The 25,640-nt window shown below is 40.9% G+C and overlaps 1 protein-coding gene across 2 annotated transcripts in view; it reads left to right on the plus strand.

Annotated features, from left to right (window-relative positions):
* The window catches only part of ASPH (aspartate beta-hydroxylase), a 162,630-nt gene that overhangs the window by 64,067 nt on the left and 72,923 nt on the right, over positions 1-25,640 (plus strand). For both annotated transcript variants that reach the window (XM_014544096.1, XM_005871639.2), the window contains 5 exons: positions 425-475; positions 931-963; positions 6,667-6,708; positions 7,098-7,133; positions 10,318-10,362. In XM_014544096.1, coding sequence (XP_014399582.1) covers positions 425-475; positions 931-963; positions 6,667-6,708; positions 7,098-7,133; positions 10,318-10,362 — 207 coding nt within the window. The remainder of the gene's footprint in view (positions 1-424; positions 476-930; positions 964-6,666; positions 6,709-7,097; positions 7,134-10,317; positions 10,363-25,640) is intronic.

The following is a 25,640-nucleotide window of genomic DNA, read 5'->3' on the forward strand; positions in this document are numbered from 1 at the left end:
CCTAGGCCTGGCCTGCGATCAGGGCCAATCAGGCTCCCCGCCTCCCCTCCTCCTCCTTCCCTCACCTCCCACGTCTGCCACCACCCACCCCTGGTTCCCCATCCCAGCCCCAATAGGGCAATCAGGACCTGCCGGCTGAGGGGAGGGACCAGGAGGTTGGCCAGCAGCCCCATCGGCGATTGGGGCCTGCAGGTTGGGGGCAGCTCCTGCGTTGAGCATCTGCCCCCTGGTGGCCAGTGCACATCATGGTGACCGGTCGTTCCATCGTAATGGTTGCTTAGGATTTTATAAATATAGATAATGATAATATCTATCTGACACAGTTGTAAAGATTAGAATTTAACTTTCAAGTAATTTTAGAACGATGTCTAGTAATGTGTTTGGTTTTTAATGTTTATCAAAGGTGTATGTTTTTTCTTTTTAGATTCTACTGAACCAGCAATAGATGACGATGAAAGAATGTACCGTGATGCAGGTATTAAATGAACATTGTTATCAGATTTTAAACAGTATTAAGGCTTGACAGCTGTAATGCTATGTTAACATGGTGATTTTTCTGTTAAAGGAGCCTGAGAAATAATAGTAACACCTAATATAAGACTTTCTACTTTGTAACAAAATATTATTATTTAAAAATATCAGGCTTTCATATTTCACCTCATCTACCACTGGCTCCACAGGAAACAGGATATTAATTCCTAACTCTACTTTAGCATATCTCGCTTTATGCCAGTTTGAGGAATTTGTATGAAATAATTTACCTGTCTTTTCTCAAGTTGTTTCTGTACTGAAACATTTTTCATGAATTGTGCAGACATTAATATTTAAAGAAATAGAATTCTGTATTGGAGATTAAGTTGTGTTTTTTAGCTAAGCAGTTACACAGAATGACTCAATACTTATTTTGATTTTATTCTTTTTTTTCTGCAGATGAAGTAACGTACCAAGACTATGACCAACAAGGTGTGAAATACTTCTTAAACTTAAGCCATCTACTTGTTTGAAAATCTACTCGTAGTTTGACCGTATAGTATACAGAACAATTTTTTAAGCTACAAAACCATAACTTGAAACATTCAAATGAATGGTAGTTTGCAAAGACTTGACTTGGGGAGATTGTTTACCTATTTCATGGTTTGCCATTGCCTAAATAATTTCTTCAATTATTTGCAAGTTGCCTTAGGAAGCAGTTAAGAATTATTGAGGAAATCATATTTCATTACTTTGTAGTCATCTCTTTCTTTTGACTAAAATATGTCTTGTGCTTAAAAAGCTACCTCGGTCCCAGTTTAAATACTGCAGCTGCTTCCACAGATTAATCCCACTCTTAAATAAAGGTGCATGGAGAAGGGGGCAGAAGAATTCCCTTCCAGGCATACAGGCAGCATGAAGAAAGTAGTTCTGGCAAATGTGTGGCATGAGTAGGGTCAGATTCAGGGTAGGCAATTGTAGCTCCTTTTGTTGCCTGAGCAATTCTCGTGCTGTTTTATTAAATTCATTGAAATACATTATTTTTGCTATTTCCCAGATGAGAAAAATGTGCTTCAGAGAATGTAAATAATGTGCACAAGTTCATACGACTAAGCGATGATAGAGCTAGTGGACTGTGGAATGAAGGTAGCCAGGTATTATAACCGCATGTGCAGCAAGAAGGATGGAGAAATGTTGGTGCTTGAGTCCCATATGGAGGGCTTTCTATTGTTAGGTAGTCTTAGGGTGTGACATTTCTGTATGAATAATACAGAGTCCCTACTTCAAGAAACTTGTATTCTCATGATTGGTGAATATTGATTGGAGAAAATTAAGAATGGCTGTGTGTAGACCGGATAAAGTAATTTATTAAGTGTGTGTATTTAAGATTTGAGGTGCTATCAAGATCACCATCCACAGTGACTGTTTATACTGGGATATGAATGATACCCTTGGAGGATACCTGGATTCTATCTTTAGGGACTAATATTGGAAATAAGTTGGCAACTATGATTGTATTTAGATTTTCTTTTCAGTTTATGAGTTGAAGGAGAAACTAGGAATTTGGAAATTAAAAGTTGCATATAGAGGTAGGATTTGAGATCCTTTTCTAATGTCTGCCTGTCATTTTAGTGTTTTTCTAAATATAATGGAAAGAACATATTTGGAATGTAATTTATAGACTAGGTCTAGAGAACTTTAAAATTAAACTTAAAGAAGTGTAAAATTAGATGCCATGCCAATATACATAAAAATAAATGTATTTTCATAGGCAGAGTATCATCTATAATAACAAAAGCGTAATATGCTAATTAGACTGGATGTCCTTCTGGATGACCTTCCGGACAAAGCTGGGACAGCGAGGGAAGCCGGTGCCGGCAGCCGGGGGAAGGAAGGCCTACACTTGCACGAATTTCGTGCATCGGGCCTCTAGTAATAAATTAATTTAAAATGCTAACAAAGAATAATAAGTATGATGTAAAGGTGTACCAATCTGGTGAGATACTTTGGATTACCTTGCTGTAGAACATAAACTTTTTCAAACAAAATAGATCTAATAGAACACAGGATTATTCACTGTGTGTTAAGAAGATACCTTTTTGGAATTCAGGAACCAAACTAGGGAAACCAAGTAACTATGTATAAGTGAGACTGTAAGGAAGGTGAAAACAAAACCAATTTTAGTGGGGAGAAAACAATATATTCTGTACTAAATTCCCCAAACTCTAGAACCTGGAAAACATCGTTTACTAAAGATATCGAGGGATCCAGCTTTTCTAGAAAATACTCTAGAAAGCATCAAATCTGCCTTGGGTACATCTGAGAAACAGCCTTACCGTCTCATTGATTTATTTATTTGTACACCACATGTGTACTAAGTACTTGTGTTCACAGCATAGGACACAGGAGCAGTGCTGGTGAGGGACACACACAAGGTTCCTGTTCCCATGGACCTTTATTTTAGCAGGGGGTACAAATCACACAAATAACTTAAGTTTAGCATTTAGTTACAATTGTGCTAAGACAGCGGTTCTCAACCTGTGGGTCGCGACCCCTTTGGGGGGCGTACGCCCCCTTCACAGGGGTCGCCTAAGACCATCGGAAAACATATATATAATTACATATTGTTTTTGTGATGAATCACTATGCTTTAATTATGTTCAATTTGTAACAATGAAAATACATCCTGCATATCAGATATTTACATTACGATTCATAACAGTAGCAAAATTACAGTTTTGAAGTAGCAACGAAAATAATTTTATGGTTGGGTGGAACAGGGGGTCCCCCGGGGGTGAGGACGACGGAGCCCAATGCGCTGGGGCATCTGCATGCACGACTCCGGAGACCAGGTTCCGAGACACAGATCTAAGTTTATTGGGGAAGTACAGCCGTATATAAAGGGGTAAGCTGCCAATGCAATAGGGACACGCTTGCTATGTTATCCAATGGGCGTGAGGGTCAGGGCTAAGAGTAGGTGGCTCTTGGAGATTTGTCAGGCGGGCGTTGCCACTTCGTGGTGTGCCAAGGAAGCCTGTTCGCTGGAGTGTGCTCACAGCGTTGCTTCGGCCGCAGCACTGAGATAAATCTCTTGAGCTCTGCCCACAGTTGGGGGTCACCACAACATGAGGAACTATATTAAAGGGTCGCGGCATTAGGAAGGTTGAGAACCACACTGTGCTAAGGGCTGGTGAGAGCGAGTGCAGTGTGTAACGAGTACACAGTAAAGAGATACCACCTGGTTTGTGGGCCAGGGAAGGTTGAGCTGCAGGTGAGAGGTGGTGAGAGGAAAGGTGGCTGGAATGCAGTGGGAAGCCTCTGAGGTAGAAAGATGAGTCTGGAGGCTGAAGATAAGAAGAGAGACATGGGCTGAGATGGTGAGATAGTTGTGGTTCAGAGGGTGCCTGGAGGCAGGTCAGAGATGTTCCTCTTCACCATCAGGCACTGTTTAAGGCACTGCAAAATCAGATCTGTATTTTGTAAAGACTGGTTGGTAGCCGGTTTGGCTCAGTGGATAGAGCATCGGCCTGTGGACTGAAGGGTCCTGGGTTTGATTCTGGTCAAGGGAACCTACCAGGTTGTGGGCTCGATCCCCAGTAGGGGGCGTGCAGGAGGCAGCCGATCAATAATTCCCTCTCATCATTGATGTTTCTATCTCTCCCTCTCCCTTCCTCTCTGAAATCAATAAAAATATATTTTTTAAAAAAGACTTGTCGGTCTAACGGGTCTAACGCATAATGAATGGACTGGAGAGAGTAGCTGTGGAGAGACCATTTAGGTTACTCAGTTATACAGATCTGATCTTGCCCCGAGTCACATCTGTGCCAGGCGAGGAGTCAAAGAAGATGAGTTTCTAGAGAGAGCTGTTCAGCAGTGTCCCACGCTGCTGAGGGCCCTCTCAAGGTGAGCACGGAAGACATGCGTTCGAGCTAGTACTATAGGGACCCTTCAGGGACCTCGGCAAGAAGCTGGACAGAGAGGAGAGCAGTTTAAACCAGGGTGGTGGCCGTGAAGGTGAAGGGAAGTGGGCAAAGCTGAGAAATGTTAGAAGATAGAATTGATGGGGCTTGATGTGTGGGTGTGGCCGGGGAGGGGAGCCGGTGTCAGCCACGTCCACTGTTCTGCCTTCTGCATCTGATGGATGGGGGGATTTTTTCCTAAGTCAGGCGAGACTGGAAACCAGGAACTGGAAGCCAGATGGTCCTGTCCATACATGGTGAAAGTTCATACTGAGATATCCAAGGGGAGATAAGCTGATAGATGATGTTTGATCTCAGAAGACAAGTCCAGTTTGTGGTTGTGAGTTTGAGAATCATGAGCAATTGAAGCCAAAGTCTGAGATCGTAAGGAGAGGACAAAGTGGGAAGATGGGAGGTTCTGTGGCTGGACTTAGATGAAAGCCAACATTTCATACCTGGTAAGAAAAGGATGAAATGATCAAGAAGACCAAGAAGGAAAAAAGGAAGGAATAAAAGGAGAATGTGGTCACGTTAAAGTTCAAGTACATCAGTGTTTGAAAAGGAAGGAGCTGCTAAGAGGTCTAGGATATTAAGGGTGGAAAGTATCCAGTAAATTCAATGAGGGGTTTGTCTCTTCAGAAACAGACTCTTAGACCCAGAGGGGAGAGGGTCGAGGCATGGGTGAAAAAGGTGAAGGGGAATAAGAGGTACACACGTTATAAAATAAATAAGTCATGAGGATGTAATGTACAAGGGTGAAGGGGAATAAGAGGTGCACACTTACAGTTATAAAATAAATAAGTCATGAGGATGTAATGTACAACACAGAGAACATAGTCAATGATGTTGTAATAACGTTGGTGATACGTGGTTACTAGATTTATCGTGGTGGTCACTTTGTAGGTATATACATGTAGAATCCCTATGGTCACCTGAAACTAATATAACATTGCATGCCAACTATGCTTTCATTTTTTTTTTTAAAAAGAGGTGCTCATTGGTGGTCTGAGAGGAGCCTTTTTGGGGTCATGGTTGGGGCTGTGAGATGGATTGGAGTGGGTGGAGAAGAGGAAGTGAGGAGATGAGACATCAAATGTAAATGACTAAGCAGATTAGACTGAGTGGAAGACAGAGAGGAAGCCAGTGAAGCAGGCTCAAGAAAGAGCTTTTATTTTTTTAAGTTGGTAGAGTTCGAGTATGTGTATGTACAGGGCTCAGGGTGGCAGATGAGCAGTCATTCACTGCCCCTCCCTCTTACAAAGGCCACTGCAGGGCAGAGAGCGGTATATTAGAATTGTCCCTGGCCCCATCCACCCCAGCACCGAGAATAAAATCACAAAGATAGTAGGTGCTCCAAAAAAATGTTTTTTTATTAAATGGACAAAAGGAATAAATTGATAATCGTGCTTGGAAAATAAAGTTCGCTCTTAGTGTACAAGAAATTTTGAGGAATTTGTGCTTGGAAAATAACAAAGTTCGCTCTTAGTGTACAAGAAATTTTGAGGAATTTTGGAAAATGGAAAAAGCAGGGGACAGGTTGAGGAAGCTGTGACCCAGCCGGGACGGGAAGACCGGCTCTGCAGTCGAGCGGAGGCGCACAGGGCCGGGCACGGAAAGGCCAGAGCAGTGATGGATGGGCCGTGGTGAGGTCATGAATGAAATGCCTGCCGATTGAACCCTCGTTCTAAGAGGCTGGCACAGGACTGTTTGTCCAGGTGAAAGATCTGAGAATTTTTCCCAAAACAAAGTCGAGAATCTGCCTAGTAATCCCATGGATCCAGAGAGGCAAGCTGGGTAGAGCCTTGGGTAACTCAGAGCCTCCACCACAGACGTGAAGAAAGTAAAAATAGGAAATTCAGTGCCACCCGGGAAGACACAAGGTATAGGATCCTGGTTAGAAGTAATTCGGGAGGAACCTTAGTGTTCCCGTTTTACGGGAAGAACGCAGAAGTAATTGCCCGTCTCCTATGGCTAAAATGTGGCTGACCTTGAGTTTGAATCTGGGCTTGTTGCCTGTGAGGCCACACTGTACACTGCCCTTGCCCAGTGGCTGAGCCCCAGAATAAGTAGACAGTGTCTCTGCTCTTGAACCGCCCAGCCATTGTTGTGTTGCAATGAGAGTCATGCATTGCTAAAGGGCTCTTTTTTCTGTTTGTTTGTGTGTGTGTGGTTTTTTTTAAAAAAAATTTCTTTATTGATTAGGTTATTACATATGTGTCCTTGTGTTTTTTTATAGTATATGAACCATCGGAAAGTGAAGGGGGCATGGAAAGCTCAGGTAAGCTTTTTCTCTAAGCAAATGTTTCCTCCTGCAAGACAGCCCCTTGAATTTGTTAAAACTTGTGCAACTCATGGAACAGAGATAGATGTAGTAAGAAATATATGACATTTTCATTTCACCAAGGAAGTAATTGGATATTGTCCTATATTTATTCCCTACTTATGGTGGAAGTTTTCTGTCAACGGGGATAACGTCAGCCTACCTGATCTATGCTTTGAGTATAATTCGGGAATTAAAGTCGATATGCTAGTATCCGTACTATTGAGCCTCTCTGTAAGAAACTAATCTAAAAAGTGCCAGATTTAGGTATCTGAGTGGATATAAGGTATTCAGGGATCTCATGGAGTTGAGTTAATGTAATATGTGTTTGGGTTTTGTTTTTTTAGATAATACTGTAGAAGAGTCAAACATAATCATAGAAGGTAAGTTAATTTTATAGAGATGGTTACACTTTTCATATTGACAATGTATTCATGTATTCAGCAAGTATTGACTAAGCACTTACTCTTAAATCTCTGTACAGTGCTCAGGGGTCAGAGGACGAGAGTGCCCAGGTTACAGGCCAGAGGTGGCTAAGCTGGTTTGCAGTGAGGAGGGCTACTTTAAATTCCAAGGGGGAGGAGTTAGCCGCGGGCAGAGATGGGTTGAGAGTTGGGTCCTCTCTGTTTTCAGGCATTTTGGTCAACCAGTAGAGGACATAGCAGAGGCTGTTTAGGGAGTTCCGCTGGTGGACAGGGGGGCCCTGGACTGTGTACCTTCAGCCCACCTGCAGTTTCTGTGCTCCTGCAGCACCGGAGTGGACAGCAAGAGGGTGCTCACTACCTTTACCTGCCCACCAACCTTCTCTTTCCCAGTATTCCCTTCCCTTGGTTGGTGGCATCAATATAGACTTGGATGCCCAAGCGAGAAATGTGGTTGCCATCATGGAGCTCCCCTCCCCCTGTTTCTATAGCTAATCCTGTTGAACAGGCTACCTCAGCACTTCTCAGATCTGTTCTTTTCCCTGTAGCCCTTAAGATCTCGTTCAGCCCCATCATCTTCTAGCCAGTCTTCTTAACCCCTGTTCGTCCCCTTCACATCCGTCTTCCACAGTGTCTTCAGGAAGATTTCTCTAGAAGTACAGAGCTGGCATATCAGTCCTGTGCTTAAACCCTCTGTTCTTCCCCATCTGTGTCATTAGGGTTCCTTTCTGTTGCAGGGAACAGAAAACTAAACCTGAATTGGCTTAAGCAGTAAAAAGACAGGGAACAGATTAGGCGGGGCCTTGGAGGACCTCATGAGGAATTTGGATTATAATTTAAGTACAGTGAGAGTCCATGGGAACACTTAATAAGATAGGGCATGACCTGCTTTATGTTGTGAACAGTTACTTCTAGTTAGAGAATGGGTTGAGTGGAGCAATAATGAAAACAGAGACCACCCTGTTTGGAAATTATTGGGCACTAATCCAGGGAGGTGGCCATGGTGCCCTGGAGTAAGATCATGGCAATGGAAATGGAGGGGAGAGTTTTGAACTTGAGATCTGTTTTAGAATGACAGGTGATGGAACTTTCTGATGGTTGTGAAGTAAAGAGGAATAAAGGCGGCCTTACTTTGGTTTGGGTTGAATACCTGTCGAATGCTGGGACCATTTGCTGAGAAGAAAAGTAGGACATAGTAGGAACTGGTTTAGGGGAGAATATCAGAGTCTCCACAGTAGATGTTTGGTGTCTGGGAATTATGTGAGAGACCCAGATGGAGGCGGCAAGTAGGGAGTTGGATATGCCAATCCCAACAGGTGGGTGAGATCCGAGGTGGGTGTACATGTTCGGGTGCCATCATCATGAGGATGGTGCTGACTTCATGGAAATGGTTAAGGTCATTTTGGGGGTGAGCACAGAGAGAGAAGACAAGCAGCCCCAGGCTGAGCTCTAAGGAATCACGACACTGTGAGGTTTGTTGGAGCCTGACCAGCTGTGAGGCAGGAGGAAAACCAGTGGAGAAGAACGTGAAAGAGCAGGAGAGCTATGGAGTAAATCAATGGGAGTGAGAGCCAATCACAGAGGGAAGGTGAGGGGGGGTGGGAAAAGATCAACCAAAATACTTGTTTGCATAAATGCATAACCCATGGACACAGACTATAGGGTGGTGAAGGCCTGGGGTAGGGGGTGGTATGGGCTAGAAGAAGTCAATGGAGGGAAAAGGGGAACATATGTAATACCTTCAACAATAAAGATTTAAAAAAATTTTTTTTTAAGTCTTAGAGGAAAAAAAAAGTATGTTGTATCAATAGGCAACTCTTTCAGGTTGTGCTGGTATAATTTATTTGCTATTTCCTTTTCAAAATCCTCTTGCTACATCATTACCAAAATAAATTTCCGATATGTTTGTTACATTTATTCAGGATAAACTTAGGTAGTAATAATAAGGCTTTCTTAGTGATGGGAATAATGCAAGTGATACTTTATGATTCACGTGGTTTTTTTCAAATGTACCTGAAATGTTCAAAAGTAAAGGAAATTCTGAGAAAACAAAAAGCAAGCACTGATAGAGTTGATAACGTGCTAACATGTCTCTAAAGTATTAAGAACAAAATCAATAGGCAGGCCATTCACAAGCAGTCACAACTCGGGAAGCTAGGCAACGCTGAGGGTGCTTCTGCTAAAAGAAGGGAAAGGGGGAATATGAGGGATTTTTTTTTTCTGTCCCCTTTTTATTTTCGTGTAAACTATTTTCAAATCTTCTGTTTTAATATGCTTGTATCATTTTTATGATTAGAAGCAAATTAATGCCAGAAGAAAAATGATTAAAATAGCTACATAAATATTTTCGGTTTTAGAAAACGCTATTAGAAATTCTTCCCCTTGGCCACAGCCTCGTACAAACCTTAAGGAGCAGAAGGAAAGCTGCTCTGACCTCATCTCTAGGTGAAGGTGCTGCCACATGGCTGTCAGATAGGAAGGTGCAGTACGTGATGCATTTTCATAGCGTGAATTTATATCAGTGTGTCCTTCTACAACTGGGCGGTGAGATCTGCGGTTGGTTTAGTTGTAAGTGGTTGAAGCAACCAGGCGAAAAGAGAAGATGTTAAAAATTCATGTCCGCATTTTGGCTGGTCTTGAAATATGTTATCGTGAATCATATTTTTCAAAAACCTTTATTAGGTATAGTGGTTTATTTTCAAAATTATATTTTAATTTCTTTGTGTTGTTTCATTCACATTGAAATTAGGTTATGAGTTAAAAAAATTCTTTCCAAGAAGAAACAAGATGCTTTAAATGTCTTTCCTCAGCTTTCCTATCAAGTCTGATGAAAAATGTGGTGAAATCCTAGGTTTTCGTTCGCGTCTCCTTTGCCTGGAAGTGAGGTTGAGGTTGGTCCGTTAGGCAGGTCAGATCGTAAAGCCCATTGTACAGGACACTTGAAAAAAATATACAACATTTTACAAAGTCTATAGCTAGTTCTCCTTTGTTGTGATGGTGTGAAAACTTACATGTTTTTATAATGACTGCAACTGAATCCCAGAGAAGCCTGTAAAATCATCACTGAACCGTTAATACCAGCAAGCTGGATTTCAAACACTGGTCAGCAACATGTAATGGGTTGTAACTGTGCTGTTTATTTCAGAAGCACACGTGCCCCCAGCAGAGGAGCATCAGGAAATCCCACCAGGTATGACATTTTGTGAGATGTATCACTGTTTTCTTTTTTTTTTTGTTCGATATAAAATATGCTGTTGATATTCACACTAGCTGAATGAACTACATCTAGGAAGAGGAAGAGTCCTGAGAGAGGAAGATTAATTATAACTTAAATTTTAAAAGAAAATTGTCTGTGTGTGGATCAGGTGACTCCCATTTCAAAGTCATGGAAAAGACACATCAGAACGTGACTAGAATTTTCGGGCTATTCATGATCGGAGTTCCATGTGACTTTTGCTGTGCTCCACGGCAGTAGTAGTGGTGGGGGTGGTAGTAGGAGGAGGAGTCGGGATTTTATTTTTCCCTTTCTTTGACTGACAGGCTATTTGGTGGATGATAGGGAATCAGAATTGCCTTAAGCTGCAAGTTTAATGGTACAGACCTTTGTGATACCACTCCTCTTCCTCCCAGTCCCCTGCCTCCTGGAGACCATCACGAATGCCCCTGGCAGGCCAGGCTGCCTGAGACTCGTCTGTACCCAGGTCTTTCCTTTCAGCCACCGCGTCAACCCGTTTCTCTGCCTCCCCCACATGTCCCTCTCATCATCAGTGAAGAATGGGAAGAGCATTTCCCCCAGGGCCTGTGTTTGTGGATGCGTTTTAGAGATGACATTAACTATACTGCAATCAGAAATGGACATGTAACCCTCCTGTTCTCATAGTGGGGGGAAATGTTTTATGAAGAGAGGATTTTCCAATACTTCTTTCCTATGTGTATGTTTCTTTTTTCTGTGTCTTATTTCCATTTTTTTTTCTTTTTGTGTCATATATTCATTTTTTTTTTTACTCCTATCTTTCACTTTATGCCTAATGTGAATTTTGTAGCAATGATGTGCATTACTGTTGATTTTGGTAGACATAATTGTGCCTGCCAAACTTTCTGGAGTACTAAATTTCAAGGGGGAAAACATTTTTGTAATCAAAGAATATTTTTTATTCTTCAGCTCCTCTTTGCTTATTTAATGGGTATTTTAGGTTTTGGTAGTTGTCATACCACATGCATTTATAATAATATGTACAGATTCTTAAGAGAACTGAGTTGTTAGCATTAGAATATGAATGAGAAAGAAGCCCATGGAGAAATGGATCTTTTACGTGATGGCTGCTGCGCATCCATGTATTTGGTGTTCAGGAAAGTTGCACGGAGCGGGGAAGGCCAGCGTTTCTGTCTTATTGCTGTAGCTAACTCGGCCCTGTTGAATCATGGGTCACAGAGTGCCTTGTTCTATCTCGAGAGGGCAGAGCAGGTTCCTGGATTTGCATTTTGATGGCTACCCACTCCTTTAAAGAAAATTGTTTTATAAGTATTCCTAAAATGACGGGTTTCCTAGAATATTGACTTTCTCTAGTTACAGTTCCTATTTTTTTTTTTAATATTGACCTAACTTTAGTGAAGGTAATGAACAGTAATATGTCCTAACCAAAAAGTCCTGTGCTTTTATTTCCATGTTTTATAGACTAAGCCCCAGAATTTCCTTGGGACATAAATCTAAAGTACCAAGCGGTTGGGGTGCTGGACGAAAGTGGTTTTCAGATGAGATAGTTAACTGCCGAAGCAGTTAATATGCATACCGTCTGCACGTAATAAGCTCTCGGTAAATGGTGGCTCTGGTTATGACTGTTCAGTAATTAATTAGCCTGATCTTTCAGGTGGATCAAGGGAAGCTAAATTCTGAAGGACTCGCTCAAGAAGTTGTAACCTGTAATTTGGTGTCATAAAATTTTGATGGACCCGCTGCACAGTTGCAGTTTAACCTTGCCCAAAGAGAATGGAAGGCCGAGAGTTAGCAATAGTTATTTTTAATGGTTGCACTTGGTTTGCTTATTTCTGTTATCTTCTCAGTCATAACTTTATATTGCAATGTTTTTATTATTCAGTCTTACAAAATAACAAGAGTCATAAATCTGTGTTGGTGAGCTTTTGTTCAGTAGGCTCACTGCTTTTGGAGTAGTGTTTAATTATGTATGTGGTTGCAGAAACCCTGGGCACACTAATTGTAGGGCCCGTCGCCTTGCTGCCTTTCTGTCTTTAAAGTTTTTTATTCAGGGAAAAACTCAAATTGGAGAGCTCTGAGAAATGTTGGCTACTAGTTCACTTTTTCCTGGCCCTCAGAATTTAATTGGTGATTACTTTGCCTTCCTGATCCTTCTAAGACTAGGTTACACAGTCTTAATAATGCTTATTAAGTCCTTGATTGGAGTTATTGGTGTGATAATTCCATGGGGCAGAAACTGTCTGATGTAGGGTTGTATCCAGCCACACACGAGGGGATGATGAATGCTAACATTTATTAGCAGTATCTAGTGTTCTTCTAAGCACATGACATGAATCACTCCTTTGATATTTCCAATAGTCCAAGAGGTAGACATGCTGTGTCCCCATTTTACAGATGAGAAAACTTCTGCATAGCAAGGCAGAGTGATCTGCCTGTGGTCACAGAGCTGACAAGTGGGAGAACTGAGATGACCTTTACATTCTGGCTTCAGAGTTCACCCTCTCAGCTGCTGTGCGCTAGAGGATTTTAAATAAATGAAGGTGTAAGAGCTGATGAGCTCTGAAGGCTGTCTTGGCCTGATAAAGCTAAAAGATGTATTGTGGCATTTTTCTCTTAATATATATCAGTACATCAGGTAGGACTCAGAAATGTCAAAGGTTAATTATGATTCATTGTAGAGAAGCAAATTGTCCAATAGTTTACATTTTGCTGTCTTTTGTTTATTTCTGTAAATGTACAAGTGCTTTGCAGGCAAGGAGGTAAAAGGTCATTCTAAGAATTGATCATACCAATACTAGAAATTAATTATTTTGAATACCAGAATTTTAAAAATGGATTTTGGAATCCCTATTTCTTTAGTGGATTTCTACCTTTCTCTTCAAACTCAGATTTTTACTTGAAATTATACTGCATATTTCTAGCAATATGACAGCATAAAAATATGTAGCCTCAATTGAATGACTGAAGAAGTAATCGGTTAGGGAATTTATCAGGGTAAAATTTCCTGCCAAATAATACTTTCAGATCATTTGACTAACTGGTTTCATCAAGACTTTCCTGTCATTCAATGCTAGGAAAAAAAGTGAATTTTATATTTTGTTATTATAATCATGTTATTCAGAACAGGGGTATGTGAGCAGCAGTGTTTGCTGGTGACTCTGCTGCTCCTTTCTCTCTGAAAGGGGAGATCGCTCATTCCATTTGTTACGTTTATACCGTGTTGCACTGTCCAGTACTCCAGCCGTGGTGAGGGTTTCACTCCTGCGCCTCCCCTGCCAGCCAGCATTTTCTAACACTGATCAGTAAGGCTCATGACCAGCTTCAGGATGGCAGCTAGAGAGGTTTTAGCTTATATAAAAAGTGCCTAATATGCATATTATTGATACTGATTTGATCATTCGCTTATTCAAGAAATACAGATTGAGCAACTACTATGGTATAGGCGCTGCACTGGGCAGTACAGATACATGATCAACAGCATCGTCCCTGCCTTGTAGTGCTCATAGTCCTGGGGCGTGCAGCTGAGGAAAACAGCCAGCGTGATGCTGTTAACTTCTCAGAGTGGAGCATGGGGCAGCACCCGGAAGGAGGGACACCTCGCCCAGCTTTTGTGGGGGAAGGGGTGCGGTAAGGCCTCCCCTGTGCTGTGCTGGAGCTGGGTTTTGAGGGGCTGATAGAAGTGACAGGAGCTGGCAGGTGGGAGCAGGGGAAGAAGAGCCTGCAGAACAAAGACGGAGACGGTGTGCCACATAAGGTGTAAGAAGACGTGGTGGGAAAGCAGGCAGGCTTCACTTCTTGGAGCATTTCAACTGTGATGTTTAAAATTCTTTTAAATATTTTTATTGACTTCAGAGAGAAAGGGAGAAGGAGATAGAGATAGAAATATCAATGATGTTAATCATAGATTGGCTGTCTCCTGTACCCCCACTACTGGGGATCGAGTCTGAAACCTGGCCATGTGCTTTGAGTAGGAAGCAACCATGGCCTCCTGGTCCATAGGAAGACACTCAACCCCTGAGCCGTACCAGACAGAGCTGATGTTTAAAATTTTGAAGCTGGGTCTAAAAGTGACAGGAAGCCACTGAAAAATTCTAAGCACAGGAGTCACATGATCAAATCAAGATTTGAAAAGAGGAGTTAAGAGGGCAGATGCATTAATCTAGAAATGGGAGCCTGAACTGTGGTGGAAGCCATGGATAGACGGATTTCATAGACATCATAGTTGGACATAATTTGATGGGAGAGGCGGCAGATTGAGGGGTAAGAGTTGAGGATGATTCCTGTGTTTCTGACTTGAGTGAATGCATGATGGAACCTTAAAGGAGACGTAGGAGGAAACAGGGTAGCAGGGAGATGACTGGCCTGATGTTGGAGATGTTGGGTTTGCACCTTGGTGAACCGCCTCTGGTAGAGTCATCTTTAAATGGTTAGAAGCATATTGTTCACAATTAACAACTGAGCTTTTAGTTTATTTGCTTTTTATCAGTACTCATCATTATACTTTGAACAACTTCCAATAGTCTCACGATATTTTTGATTGCACAGGTTACAGAATGCTTATTCCTCTCACAGTCTAGCTATTTGATAAATTCTAAGAAAACCTAAAGTCAAACTCATTTTCAAAACTTTTTCTCTTGAGGTATAGTTTATACACAGATAGGTGCACAAATGTTGAGCACACAGTTTGGTGAACTTGTATCTGTATAAAAATCCTTGTACCCGCTACTCAGGATGCTTATAGCACCCAGAAATCTCCTCTTCCCCCTCGCAGTAACACCCTGCCACAGGTAACTGCTGTCCTCACCTGTACTGTATAAATTGGTGTGCCTACTTTTGAATTTAATTCAATAGAACCACAAGTCAATTCATACAAATATATATATATCTTTTTGTGACTAGTTTTTATTGCTCAACATCCTGTCTTTGAGTTTCATCCATTTTGTTACATAAAATAATTTGGTCTTATGCATTGCTAATTGCTGTAAATATACTTAAAAAATCTGTTCTACATTGGTGGCTGTAGTGAATGTCTCCAGTTTTTGGTTATTATGAAGAAAGGTGCTATGAATATTCTTGTGCATGTCTTTTGGAGGACATAAACACACATTTCATTGGCTATATAAAAGTCTACATATAATTTCTAGTTCACATTAGCACCAAATAATTCTGCTTAGACAAAACTTTCTGGTTACACACACACACACACACACACACACACACGCTTATATTATGTAGGTAGATAAATAGGTGGATGGAGAGCTAAGGTGGGAAGGAAGGAAGGAGGGAGCGAGGGGAGGAGGAATAAGTATAACCCAGTTTTAGAAAGTGTACCAAAATATGGTTGGGCTTTTATGTGTACCAGCTCATTTTCAACTCTAATTTTAGAAAATTTAATGCTATGAGAGTAAAATAAACCCAATACTAAAGTTTGGAATGAGAAAGTATTTGGAAAAAGTTAGGAATGATTTTTAGTTCCTTTAACATTTTGCATACTTTCTTTACTGACTATTTATATTGTCAACTACATTGAAAATTGGCATAAAATTATTGAAGTAATATATTCTAACTCCAACTTACAGTAGCTAGTTGCTCCTTGAAAACCCTTCTTATATTTGTCTTTCAAATACCATACTAGATTTTTTTTTCTCTATTAGTTTTTTTTTTTTAACACAGTGGAAACATCGATCGGAGAAAGAAATCATTGCTTTTATTTCTCAAAAGATTGAAATTATTAAATTCAGTTGTAATTTTCAGATACTCTAAGGAGCCTCCAATTTTCATCAACCGCTTTGCAAGCATCCCAGGAACTTCTCTAGGTAGTTAGTCATTCCTAAGAAATGTAATCATTCTGTTATCAAGCTGCCCTTAAAACAAAACAAACAAACAGCAACACAAAAGTAAAAGCCATCTACTTCTGTTGGTGGGTTTTTAAAAGTCAAATGAAAATGAAGCAGTTTCGCAGTCTGTGTCTAGTTGGTCCTTTAATTTAGATTTCCCCTTATTTTTGCAGATACTTAAAGCATCAAAAAGACTGCCCCACTACCACAGGAGGACCAGCCTAACCATACGCTCCAAAAGATGGCTGAGATAGATCTTGTGAAGTAATTACTGAGCAGACCAAGATCTTTGCGAGTGAACACTAAAGATGTTTTGAATGAATCATAGTCCACTGGCTTTTTAGTGTATCTCTTTTTTTTAGAAACAGAAGTTACACGTGATGTTACATTCCTGCATGTCCTTTTTTGGTAGCATTAGTGAATCCATTGCATTGCTTTCCCTTCTTTTTTTGGTGACACAGCTTTTAGTCTTTCCTGTATTAATGTGTGTTTTTCAGGCAACACGTAATAATTATATTGATGATGTAGCAGCAAACGTGTTGGCAGGGCTTTAATATATATTGTTAGGCATTAACACTCTGTTGGACTGACGTGCACGTTAAATGGGATTTAAAAGCCGTAGGACTACCTTGCCTCAGCACCCTTAAAAACAGAGTAGAGTCATTAGGAGCTGTGAAGATTTGAGTTGTATATATCTGCACTGATATCCTTTAAAAAAAAAAAAAGCCTACATTGCTTCAAGTATTCAGGGCAAAACTCAAAATGTGAGATTTCTATAGCTTTTTAGCTCATTAGAAAAAAATTAATATTTCATTGAAAGTTTTAAATTATCATGGTTAATTTATTTTTCAAACTGAGGGAGAAATAAATTCCTCGCTAGGGCCTAGGGAAGAGGAATGGCCTACTATACAGTACGCAAAAATGTTTCTTGGCACTTCATATCTATCACATAATAGCTCTCCACTGTTTAAATTTTAAGAACATCTGTCTAAATTCCTGGTGTATAACTTAAAGACTGTTCTGCCTTTGGCTGATTAAGTAAAGCCCTCACAACACTACCAGTAAAGACAGCACCGTGCGCGCTTACTCAGCAAAGTCAAGTCTGGGGTCAGCCTCTCTAGGGGGTTCGTTCAGGAGGGGCCCGGAGCACTCCCCGAGCGAGCAGGTGCCTGCTGCTGTTTCACAGCCTCTGAACCTTTTCCTTTCTACACTGAGGTTCCAGAAGGAACTTTTAATGTGGTGAATTCGTGGCTCAGGAATAGTTGCTGTGATGAAACACTCCTCTGTTAGGAAAGAAGGTAGCGACAATGTCCGTTTGAAAGGACCATAAGCTATGTAAAAAGCCATAGAAGCGGTTTCACTTCCCTGTCAGGGGGAGCTCTTGATCATGTCAACATTGTTTTAAGATAAGGTGATGTTTTTGCTGCTTATAGGGTTCAAATCAAAGAGGTTTTATTATTTTTTTTTTGTCATTAGAGATCATAGTTATAATGTAGTAAGTTATGCGTGCTGACCCCATGTGTAGTGAAACCCCAAATAATAACTTACTTAAGAAAAGCAATAATTTTCTAAAGCTGTGATATGGGTAATATAGAGTTGCTACTCAGATTCTAATAATGCTCTTAATTCATATTGTGAATTATAGAACACTACTTTTTATAAGCCATATATTTTTTTTTTTAGGGAAACTTAGGAGTGACATAACAGATAAATGAGTAAAATAAATTCTACTGAATTTTTTGTATATAATGGTCTCTAGAACTCTGGAAATAGAAGGTTCCTTATGCTGTGGTCCATTTCAAATACTTTTAATTCCAAATATCTGAATTAATGAGCCTTGTCTTCACACATCCATGCCAAGCTGGGCAACATCAATGGATTTCCTAAAAATAATGTAAATGTCTTCTGTTTAATGTTATTTGAGTGCAATAAAATGCAGAAGGATTCTTCTCTATATTGTCATTATTCTGAAGTATATTATTTTTTATTCGTTATCTAATATAGTCAGTTCATTTCATACTTACTAGTATTTTAGAATATTATGGCATTTTTGATGAATACAATCGCAAAGGAGTACCTTCCCCCCCATTTCTTACTCTATTTCTAATAGGTGATGCTTATTTATTTTGTTTAGCATTTACCATTATGCTACATTTCCAGGGGCAGGATTGCAATGAAATAGCCCCTGTATCCATTCTTTGCAGGTTTTTGTTGGGTCCTAGGAGTTTGGGTAACTCCCTGGTGAGGCCTCCTATTCCCTGTCCTCTATACCCCTCTACTGTTCCACAGTGACCAGTGACCATCCGTGCACAGTGACCATCTGACTGTGAAGAAATTAACTTCACCCTCGTTGAGCTTCTGCGGCTCAGGAAAGTGTTGTTTTTCCCCTCCAACGTGCCCAGAAGAAACAATGAAAATAAAACTTGAAACTAAGGGTGAGCAGACTCACCTTTACTGAATGCACTTACTCTGCAAAGTGCTTTGTGTTCCGGGAGTTGAGTTTTCCCAGCAGATGGGTGTTATCTCTGCTTGGAGGAAACAAGGGTCAGGCAGGCTGAAATGCCTGCAGGCCTGAGGCCATTCACGGTATTCTAGAGCAAACACGTGGGCACCAGGGAACGACCTCCTGAGGGATCTGCACGTGTTGCTGATTCCACTGGGAAGAGAGCTCCATGAGATTTTTGACACTTTTCTTCAATCCTGTATCCCTGATGCCTATGACAACACTTCCTATTAGATCAGTGGTTCTTAACCTGTGGGTCGCGACCCCTTTGGCGGTCGAACGACCCTTTCACAGGGGTCACCTAAGACCATCCTGCATATCAGATATTTACATTACGATTCATAACAGTAGCAGCAATTACAGTTATGAAGTAGCAATGAAAATAATTTTTTGGTTGGGTCACATGAGGAACTGTATTTAAAGGGCCAGAAGGTTGAGAACCACTGTATTAGATAGTGCGCTGCCTAACTTGATGACAAGGGGGTAATAGTTAATAAAATCAAGAGCCTTTTTTTTGTGTGTGTGTGTGTGTGTGTGTGTGTGTGTGTGTGTGTGTTTTAATGTCCTGGATACCCTCTTGCAGCACTGGCCAAAAAGTGTATGGCCCTCAAGTTCATGAAACCCATTCTTTGCAAAAATCCAAGACCTGCGCTTCTCTAGTATTTGTTTCTCTTTCAAGAAAAGTAGAGACGTTTGAAGTGATGTAACCACTGACCTTGACAGTTTGGGCACTCGATTTTCTCAGCCGCCGCTTCCTCCTTTGCACAGAAAGGGAGATAAGACCTTTCCCCATCGGGTGTCGGGAACAAGAGACAAGTGAGACGTGCTTAGCACTGAGCCTGGCTCACTAGCTTTCAAAGTTGGTTCTCTTCTCACCGAAGGGCTGAACAGAGAAATTGCTTGACCAATAAAAATCTCTTCCTTGCATCAGAAGCCTGCGGCATAGTCTCACCTCCAAAAAATGAAATGTTTTCTATGAATGAATGTGGGGAATCGGGAACCACAACATCCAGTGATCTGTGACGGCCTCCCTACTCCCGCCCTAGACCGCACCCACACTCTCTCACTTTGTGGGGAATGGACACAGTCTGTGATTTTTATGTCTCCCAAACTGTTTGCCCCATCCCCACGCCAACACCTGTACACATGTGTTCCTAGAAATACCCCCAAATTAGATTGGTACCTACTGGGTCTATAATTGACTGGTCTACCTTGAAAGTTCACTAGATCCTAACCTGTATTAAACAGTAAGCAGATATGAGGTTATGAATGCACAAGTCTGCTTATAAACACATAGTCAGGTCACGTGTCATTGTCTTCCCTGTGGGATGGGTGTTCTTTGGCCGGTCCAGGTTCTTGGTGGGTTTCACGCTGCTTGCTAACCCCATTTCTGGAAGAGACACTAACTGGGATTCACTCAGTGAAAGGCTGACACAGGTGGGCTCTTTGGCCCATCGCAGCTCCTCAGCAGGTGAGCTACTGCACACCTGGGCTCCATGCAGGCCCCTAATGGGTCCCCTGTTATGTGTGAAGTCCTTAAAGCAAGCATGTCAAACTCAAAGGCTAACACGGACCAAATAAGTGAAGCATGTGGGCCGCGGGCCACAAGGTTGACATGCTTGCCTTAGAGCAGCGGTTCTCAACCTGTGGGTCGCGAACAATGAAAATACATCCTGCATATCAGATATTTACATTACAATTCATAACAGTAGCAACATTACAGTGATGAAGTAGCAACGAAAATAATTTTATGGTTGGGGGTCACCACCACATGAGGAACTGTATTAAAGGGTCGCGGCATTAGGAAGGTTGAGAACCACTGGCCTTAGAGGAATCAGACTAGTGTTTTCAGTCGGGAGACATACTGCATCCCATTAAAGCACAGGGTGCCTATTATAAAGTAGTCTTCTGTTTTTAGGAGGCAAAATATTTAACAAGTTTCTCCCGACCCAGTTTGCCTTTGTACTCATAGAGGAGCTTAAAGGTGGTGGAGATAACCCACAGCAACTCTCTTCTCAAGGAAAAACATGTAGCCTGACACCTGATACCTAGTTATATGCTTGGTGACTTCTATAAGTAATTCAAATGAACCTAACCTTAATATAACGCATTTCATGTGTAAAGAATTCGGGATTTAGGAAACTGAATTGTTTGCCAAGAAATATTTTTTAAATTATATCAATTTGAGTTCATTTAAATATGGTTCTATATTTTGAGACATTGAATGGTGACTTCCATAGTACTTATTTTGTTTTGTCTTTACTTTTCAGAAACAAATATAAAAACAGATGATCCAGAACAAAAAGCAAAAGGTGAGATTATCAAATAAACAGTCTTTCAAATATACATCTGAAAAAGCCATTATACCATCCACGAAGAACATGATGATTTTAGTTTATGTTACTAGCTAAAATAAATTGCCACTGGGTTTATTCTTTCAATGATTTCATCAACAAACATTTATTAATATTCTACGTGAACATTAGAGCTATGGCCCTGGAGAGAGATTGCCTGCCCTCTAGTCCCAGTTTTGCTGTTCACTCTGTGTCCTCGAGGATTACAGAACCCTGTGCCTCAGCTTCCTCTTCTGTGATAGAGGAACACTATCACCAACTTCAGAAACCATGAGGCTCCTGTTTCACAATAGCAATTCAGTGAAAATGCATGTCAAGTGCTTAAAGTAGTGTCTAGCACAGACAAAGCACTTAGAAAACAGTATTTATTGTCACCTATTTTGGCAACTGTGCTAGGCATAGAGGTCCAAGGATGACGAGAACGCATTACCTTTTCTCAACGAACTCCAAATTGTTGGAAAGAAAGACATGCAAACAAAGTCACACCCATATAGAAAGGATCCTCTCTGCCTTCCAGGAGTTTATTACAAAGGCATTCTTCATAACCCAGTATAGCTTTAATTCAGCTCCCATAAAGACTCCTACACTTAGAGTGAGGAGCTAAAAAATTATATGGGTGTGACAGAATGGTGGTTGTAAATCTTCAGTAGTTAAACGTTATTAAAGTTTCAGGAATGCCTTTAATTTGTTGTGATGAAGGCAGTGTTTACATTGAAAAGATACAGGACACATAATGTAGAAGATCAATCCTGCTCTGTATGTAAATGATACTTAATGAGCATGTGGAGTTACTGGCCTCTGGCCGTAATTTTGTAGCCCACCGGCTGGGAATTAGGCATCTAACTCATGCGTGTGTGTTTCTCTGATGGGTTGTTTTTAATTTTTTATCAAAGTTATGTAGAGATAGAGTTTCAAAAGTTATGACTTAAAAGGTAGAAGCACATTTGTGTCTTCTACCTTACTATTCTCTGTCCATGAGTCCCATTCCCAACTTCCTTTTAGCTGTTTCTTCTGGTACTTACCTGTGCGTGTCTAAATAGCTTGTTTCTGTGTTTTCTCCTCACTCTTGGAAACTGTTGATTGACTTTTTTTTTTTTTTTCCATACACTGACTGGGATTTAGCTCAGCCATCATCCATAAACTCTCAGGATGCCTGAGCACCCCAACCTTCCAGTATACTCATGATGTGTTCTTTTTAGGAGGAAAAAAAAAAGCAGGGAGGAGGGTAGTAGCAGCTTTCCACAGAACTCATCACTTTTGCTATTCCACAGCTCTGCCCTCCTCGGCCTGCTGGATACCACATTCTCTTGGCTTTCCTCCGACTCTGTACTATTTGCTTTTCCTCAGCCTCTTCGGTCAGATACTACTCTTCCTGAGCACCAAACATCGGGGTGCCCCAGGACCCAGTCCTCAGAGAGTTTCTGTCTGCACTCTCTCTTGAAGATATCATCTAATCTCATGGCTTTAAATATCCCAGTGTCAAAGATTGCCACATTTACCTGCCTGATGTCTACCTGATGACCTCGATTGGATGTCTAATCATCACTTCAAACTTACATATAAAACTGAACCCCCGACTCCCCCATCCCACTCCTCCCATGAATCTTCTCCTGCATGCCTCCCAGTCTCCCATTAGCAAATCCTGTCAGCTCTCTCCAGAGCGTATCTGGAATCCAACTTCCTGCCTCCTTCACCTACTATCAACACGGGTTCCAGCCACCACCATCTCTCGTCAGTTGCCTGACTGGTCTTCCTGCCTCACCTCTCTCTCTGTGATCTCTCTCAGCAATGTAGCCATAGTGATGCTTTGAAAACCTAAGTTGTGTGATGTGGCTCAGATGCTTCCAGCATCTTCATATCTTTCTCACTAAAACGAAGTTCTATGCAGTGGTTTACAAGGCCTTGCACAGTCTGTCCCCTCTTCCTTACTACGGTTTCCTCTCCAACCTTACAGTCTATGACTTTCCTTTGCTGACTCGACTCCAGCTACACTGGCTTCCCTGCCAAGCACATATAGGACTCGGGGCCTGTGCACTGCCTGTTCCTTCCAGGCGCAGTGTTTGTCCCGGATGTGCACCCAGCTTGCTGCTGCCATCTTTGCTCACCTGTTGCCCTCTCAGTGAGCCTCCCGACTCACCTTGTTTCAGGGCATAACCCCCTTACACTCGATTCTGTTTCCTTGCTTTGTTTTCTCCATAGCAGTCGCCACCATGGGATTGGATTTGATAATTTAATTCTTGAGTGCTTCTTTCCTGAACTTGCCACTGCAATCAAGTGTCTGTGAAAGCACATTTGTGTCTCTTTTGCTCACTGCTGCATTTTCTGCGCCTGGCATATAGTAGACCCTCAGTAAAGAGTTGCTGGATGAATTTCTATTATTTCTTAATTACTTAGAATTAATATGAGCCCTGGCTGGTGTGGTTCAGTTGGTTGAGCATCATCCCGTGCACCAAAAAGTCACCAATTGATTCTTGGTCAGGGCACATGCCCAGTTTGTGAGCTCAAGCCCTAGTAGGGGGCATGCAGGAGGCAGCTGATCAGTTTCTTTTTCACATCAATGTTTCTCTCTCACTCCCTCTCCCTTCCTCTCTTTCTAAAATCAGTAAAAACATTTAAAAAAAAGATTTAGTATGAACAGACAATAAAGGCTCTATAAAACCAAACAGTAGGAGTAAGAACCAGACTCAGATAGCACTCCTAGGATGGAAATCTGTGGGAGATCTAAAACTATGGTAAATATATGAGAGACCGAAAACTTTAGTAACATTGGGATAAGAAAACAGAGTGATTATGTCAACTCTTCTGTGATTTAATAAGTCTAAGCTCAGTGGATACATGAAGTCATCATACTTATGCTCTTTGGAGCACAGAATTAACCAGGAGAAGAAAACCTATATTTAAAAACACTTTAACCTTCAGTGTCTTTGTCCAGAAATGAGGATAATGACTCTTACGTCTCATAGGGTATACTTCATTACTGGAGGATAAAGTGAAAATAATATCTGTAAATAATACATGTAGTCTGCTACTATCATTCTCCTAACCTCAGTTGGCTACTATTATTATCCAGATATATGGACTTGGGAGTGCTTTTTATAAGTAATTACTATCCTATTGAAAACCCTATTTGAGCAAATTATCAGCTTTGGGAATTCCATTTATTTTTTACTTATTTCTATGATGCTGTTAACTGATAGGAAAGGGAGAATATTGCATTTTTGGTATATGCAGTGAAAAAATTGAATGTGTTTTGTCAATTATACCCCAATCTAAAAAATTGAATGTGTTTTAATCGTCCTATCTTAATTTCATAATATAGAAATGGAGATTTTTTAAATTGAATTTAGTGGGGTGACTGGTTCATAGACTTATATAGATTTCAGGTGTACAGTTCTATAATACATCATATGTATATTTATTGTGTGTTCACCACCCCAGTCAAGTCTCCTTCCATCACCATTTATCTCCTCTTTACCCTCTTCTTCCTCCCCCCACCCAAATGGAGATTTTTAATGGTAATTATTCATTTGTCTCAGCATGAATTATTAGATTGCCTAATTTTCTATTTGTATTATCTTCCCTCAAGTATATTGATGAGGAAATATTGACAAGATTGGGAAGATTTTGTTTTTACTTAGAATTAATAATTATATGATCCCTTTCTTTTAAAGAATTAGATTTAATTTATTTTGATAGAGTCTCAGGTTTGGGATAGGGTTTCTTCCAAAATAGGCCCTAATTTGGAGATGCCAGATTCTTAAATGGAATCAGATTATTTATCTGTTTCAGATGAAATTGCTATATCAGTTTCTCCCCACTGGATGTCATCTTTTCCCACATATTCCATATTTCACAACCATAAAACATAGTGTGAACTACAAACTAATGCAATATGAAAACGGCTCACTAGATGTCTAAATCAAACAATTATTCTTATTCACTCATTTACTCAGTAACATTGAGTACCTACTGTGTGCCAGGTTTTGGTTTAGGCAGTGGGGCCAAGACAGTCAATAAAATCAAAGCCCCAGTTCTCACAGTACTTGTATTTATGTGTGTGTGTGTGTGTGTGTGTGTGTGTGTACGTCTGTATCTGTGTGTTTAAACGTATGATTCGAATATAATAGACAAAATATAAAAATTAGAATATAATAGGCAGTGATACCTGTGAAAAGAAATATACAACAGGACGAGAGTACAGAGAATGACAGTGGGCAGGGACGTTGCTCTATCGATGGCCTCTTGGACAGTGACGTGAAGATGCAAGGGAGTGAGCTGTGCAGCCGCCTGGGAGAAGAGAGGTCCTTGGTGGAACAGCACATCCTTAGTCGCTAAGGTGAGAAGCACTTAGCAAGTGTGAGGATTAGCCGGGAGTGTTTGAGGGATGAGGGGAGTGTGGGAGGTCACAGGGGTTGCAAGGTTGGAGTCACAAAGGCCTTTGGAGAAGGACTTTATAAATATATTATCTTGAGTGACACTGGAAGCCACTGGGAGATTCTGAGCTGAAGATTCATATTTTCTGCTTTATGTTTTAAAAGGCTGGTTCTGGCTCTAGGGGTG

Source organism: Myotis brandtii, unplaced genomic scaffold (genome assembly GCF_000412655.1).
Source record: "Myotis brandtii unplaced genomic scaffold, ASM41265v1 scaffold351, whole genome shotgun sequence".
NCBI classification, from domain to species: Eukaryota; Metazoa; Chordata; class Mammalia; order Chiroptera; family Vespertilionidae; genus Myotis; species Myotis brandtii.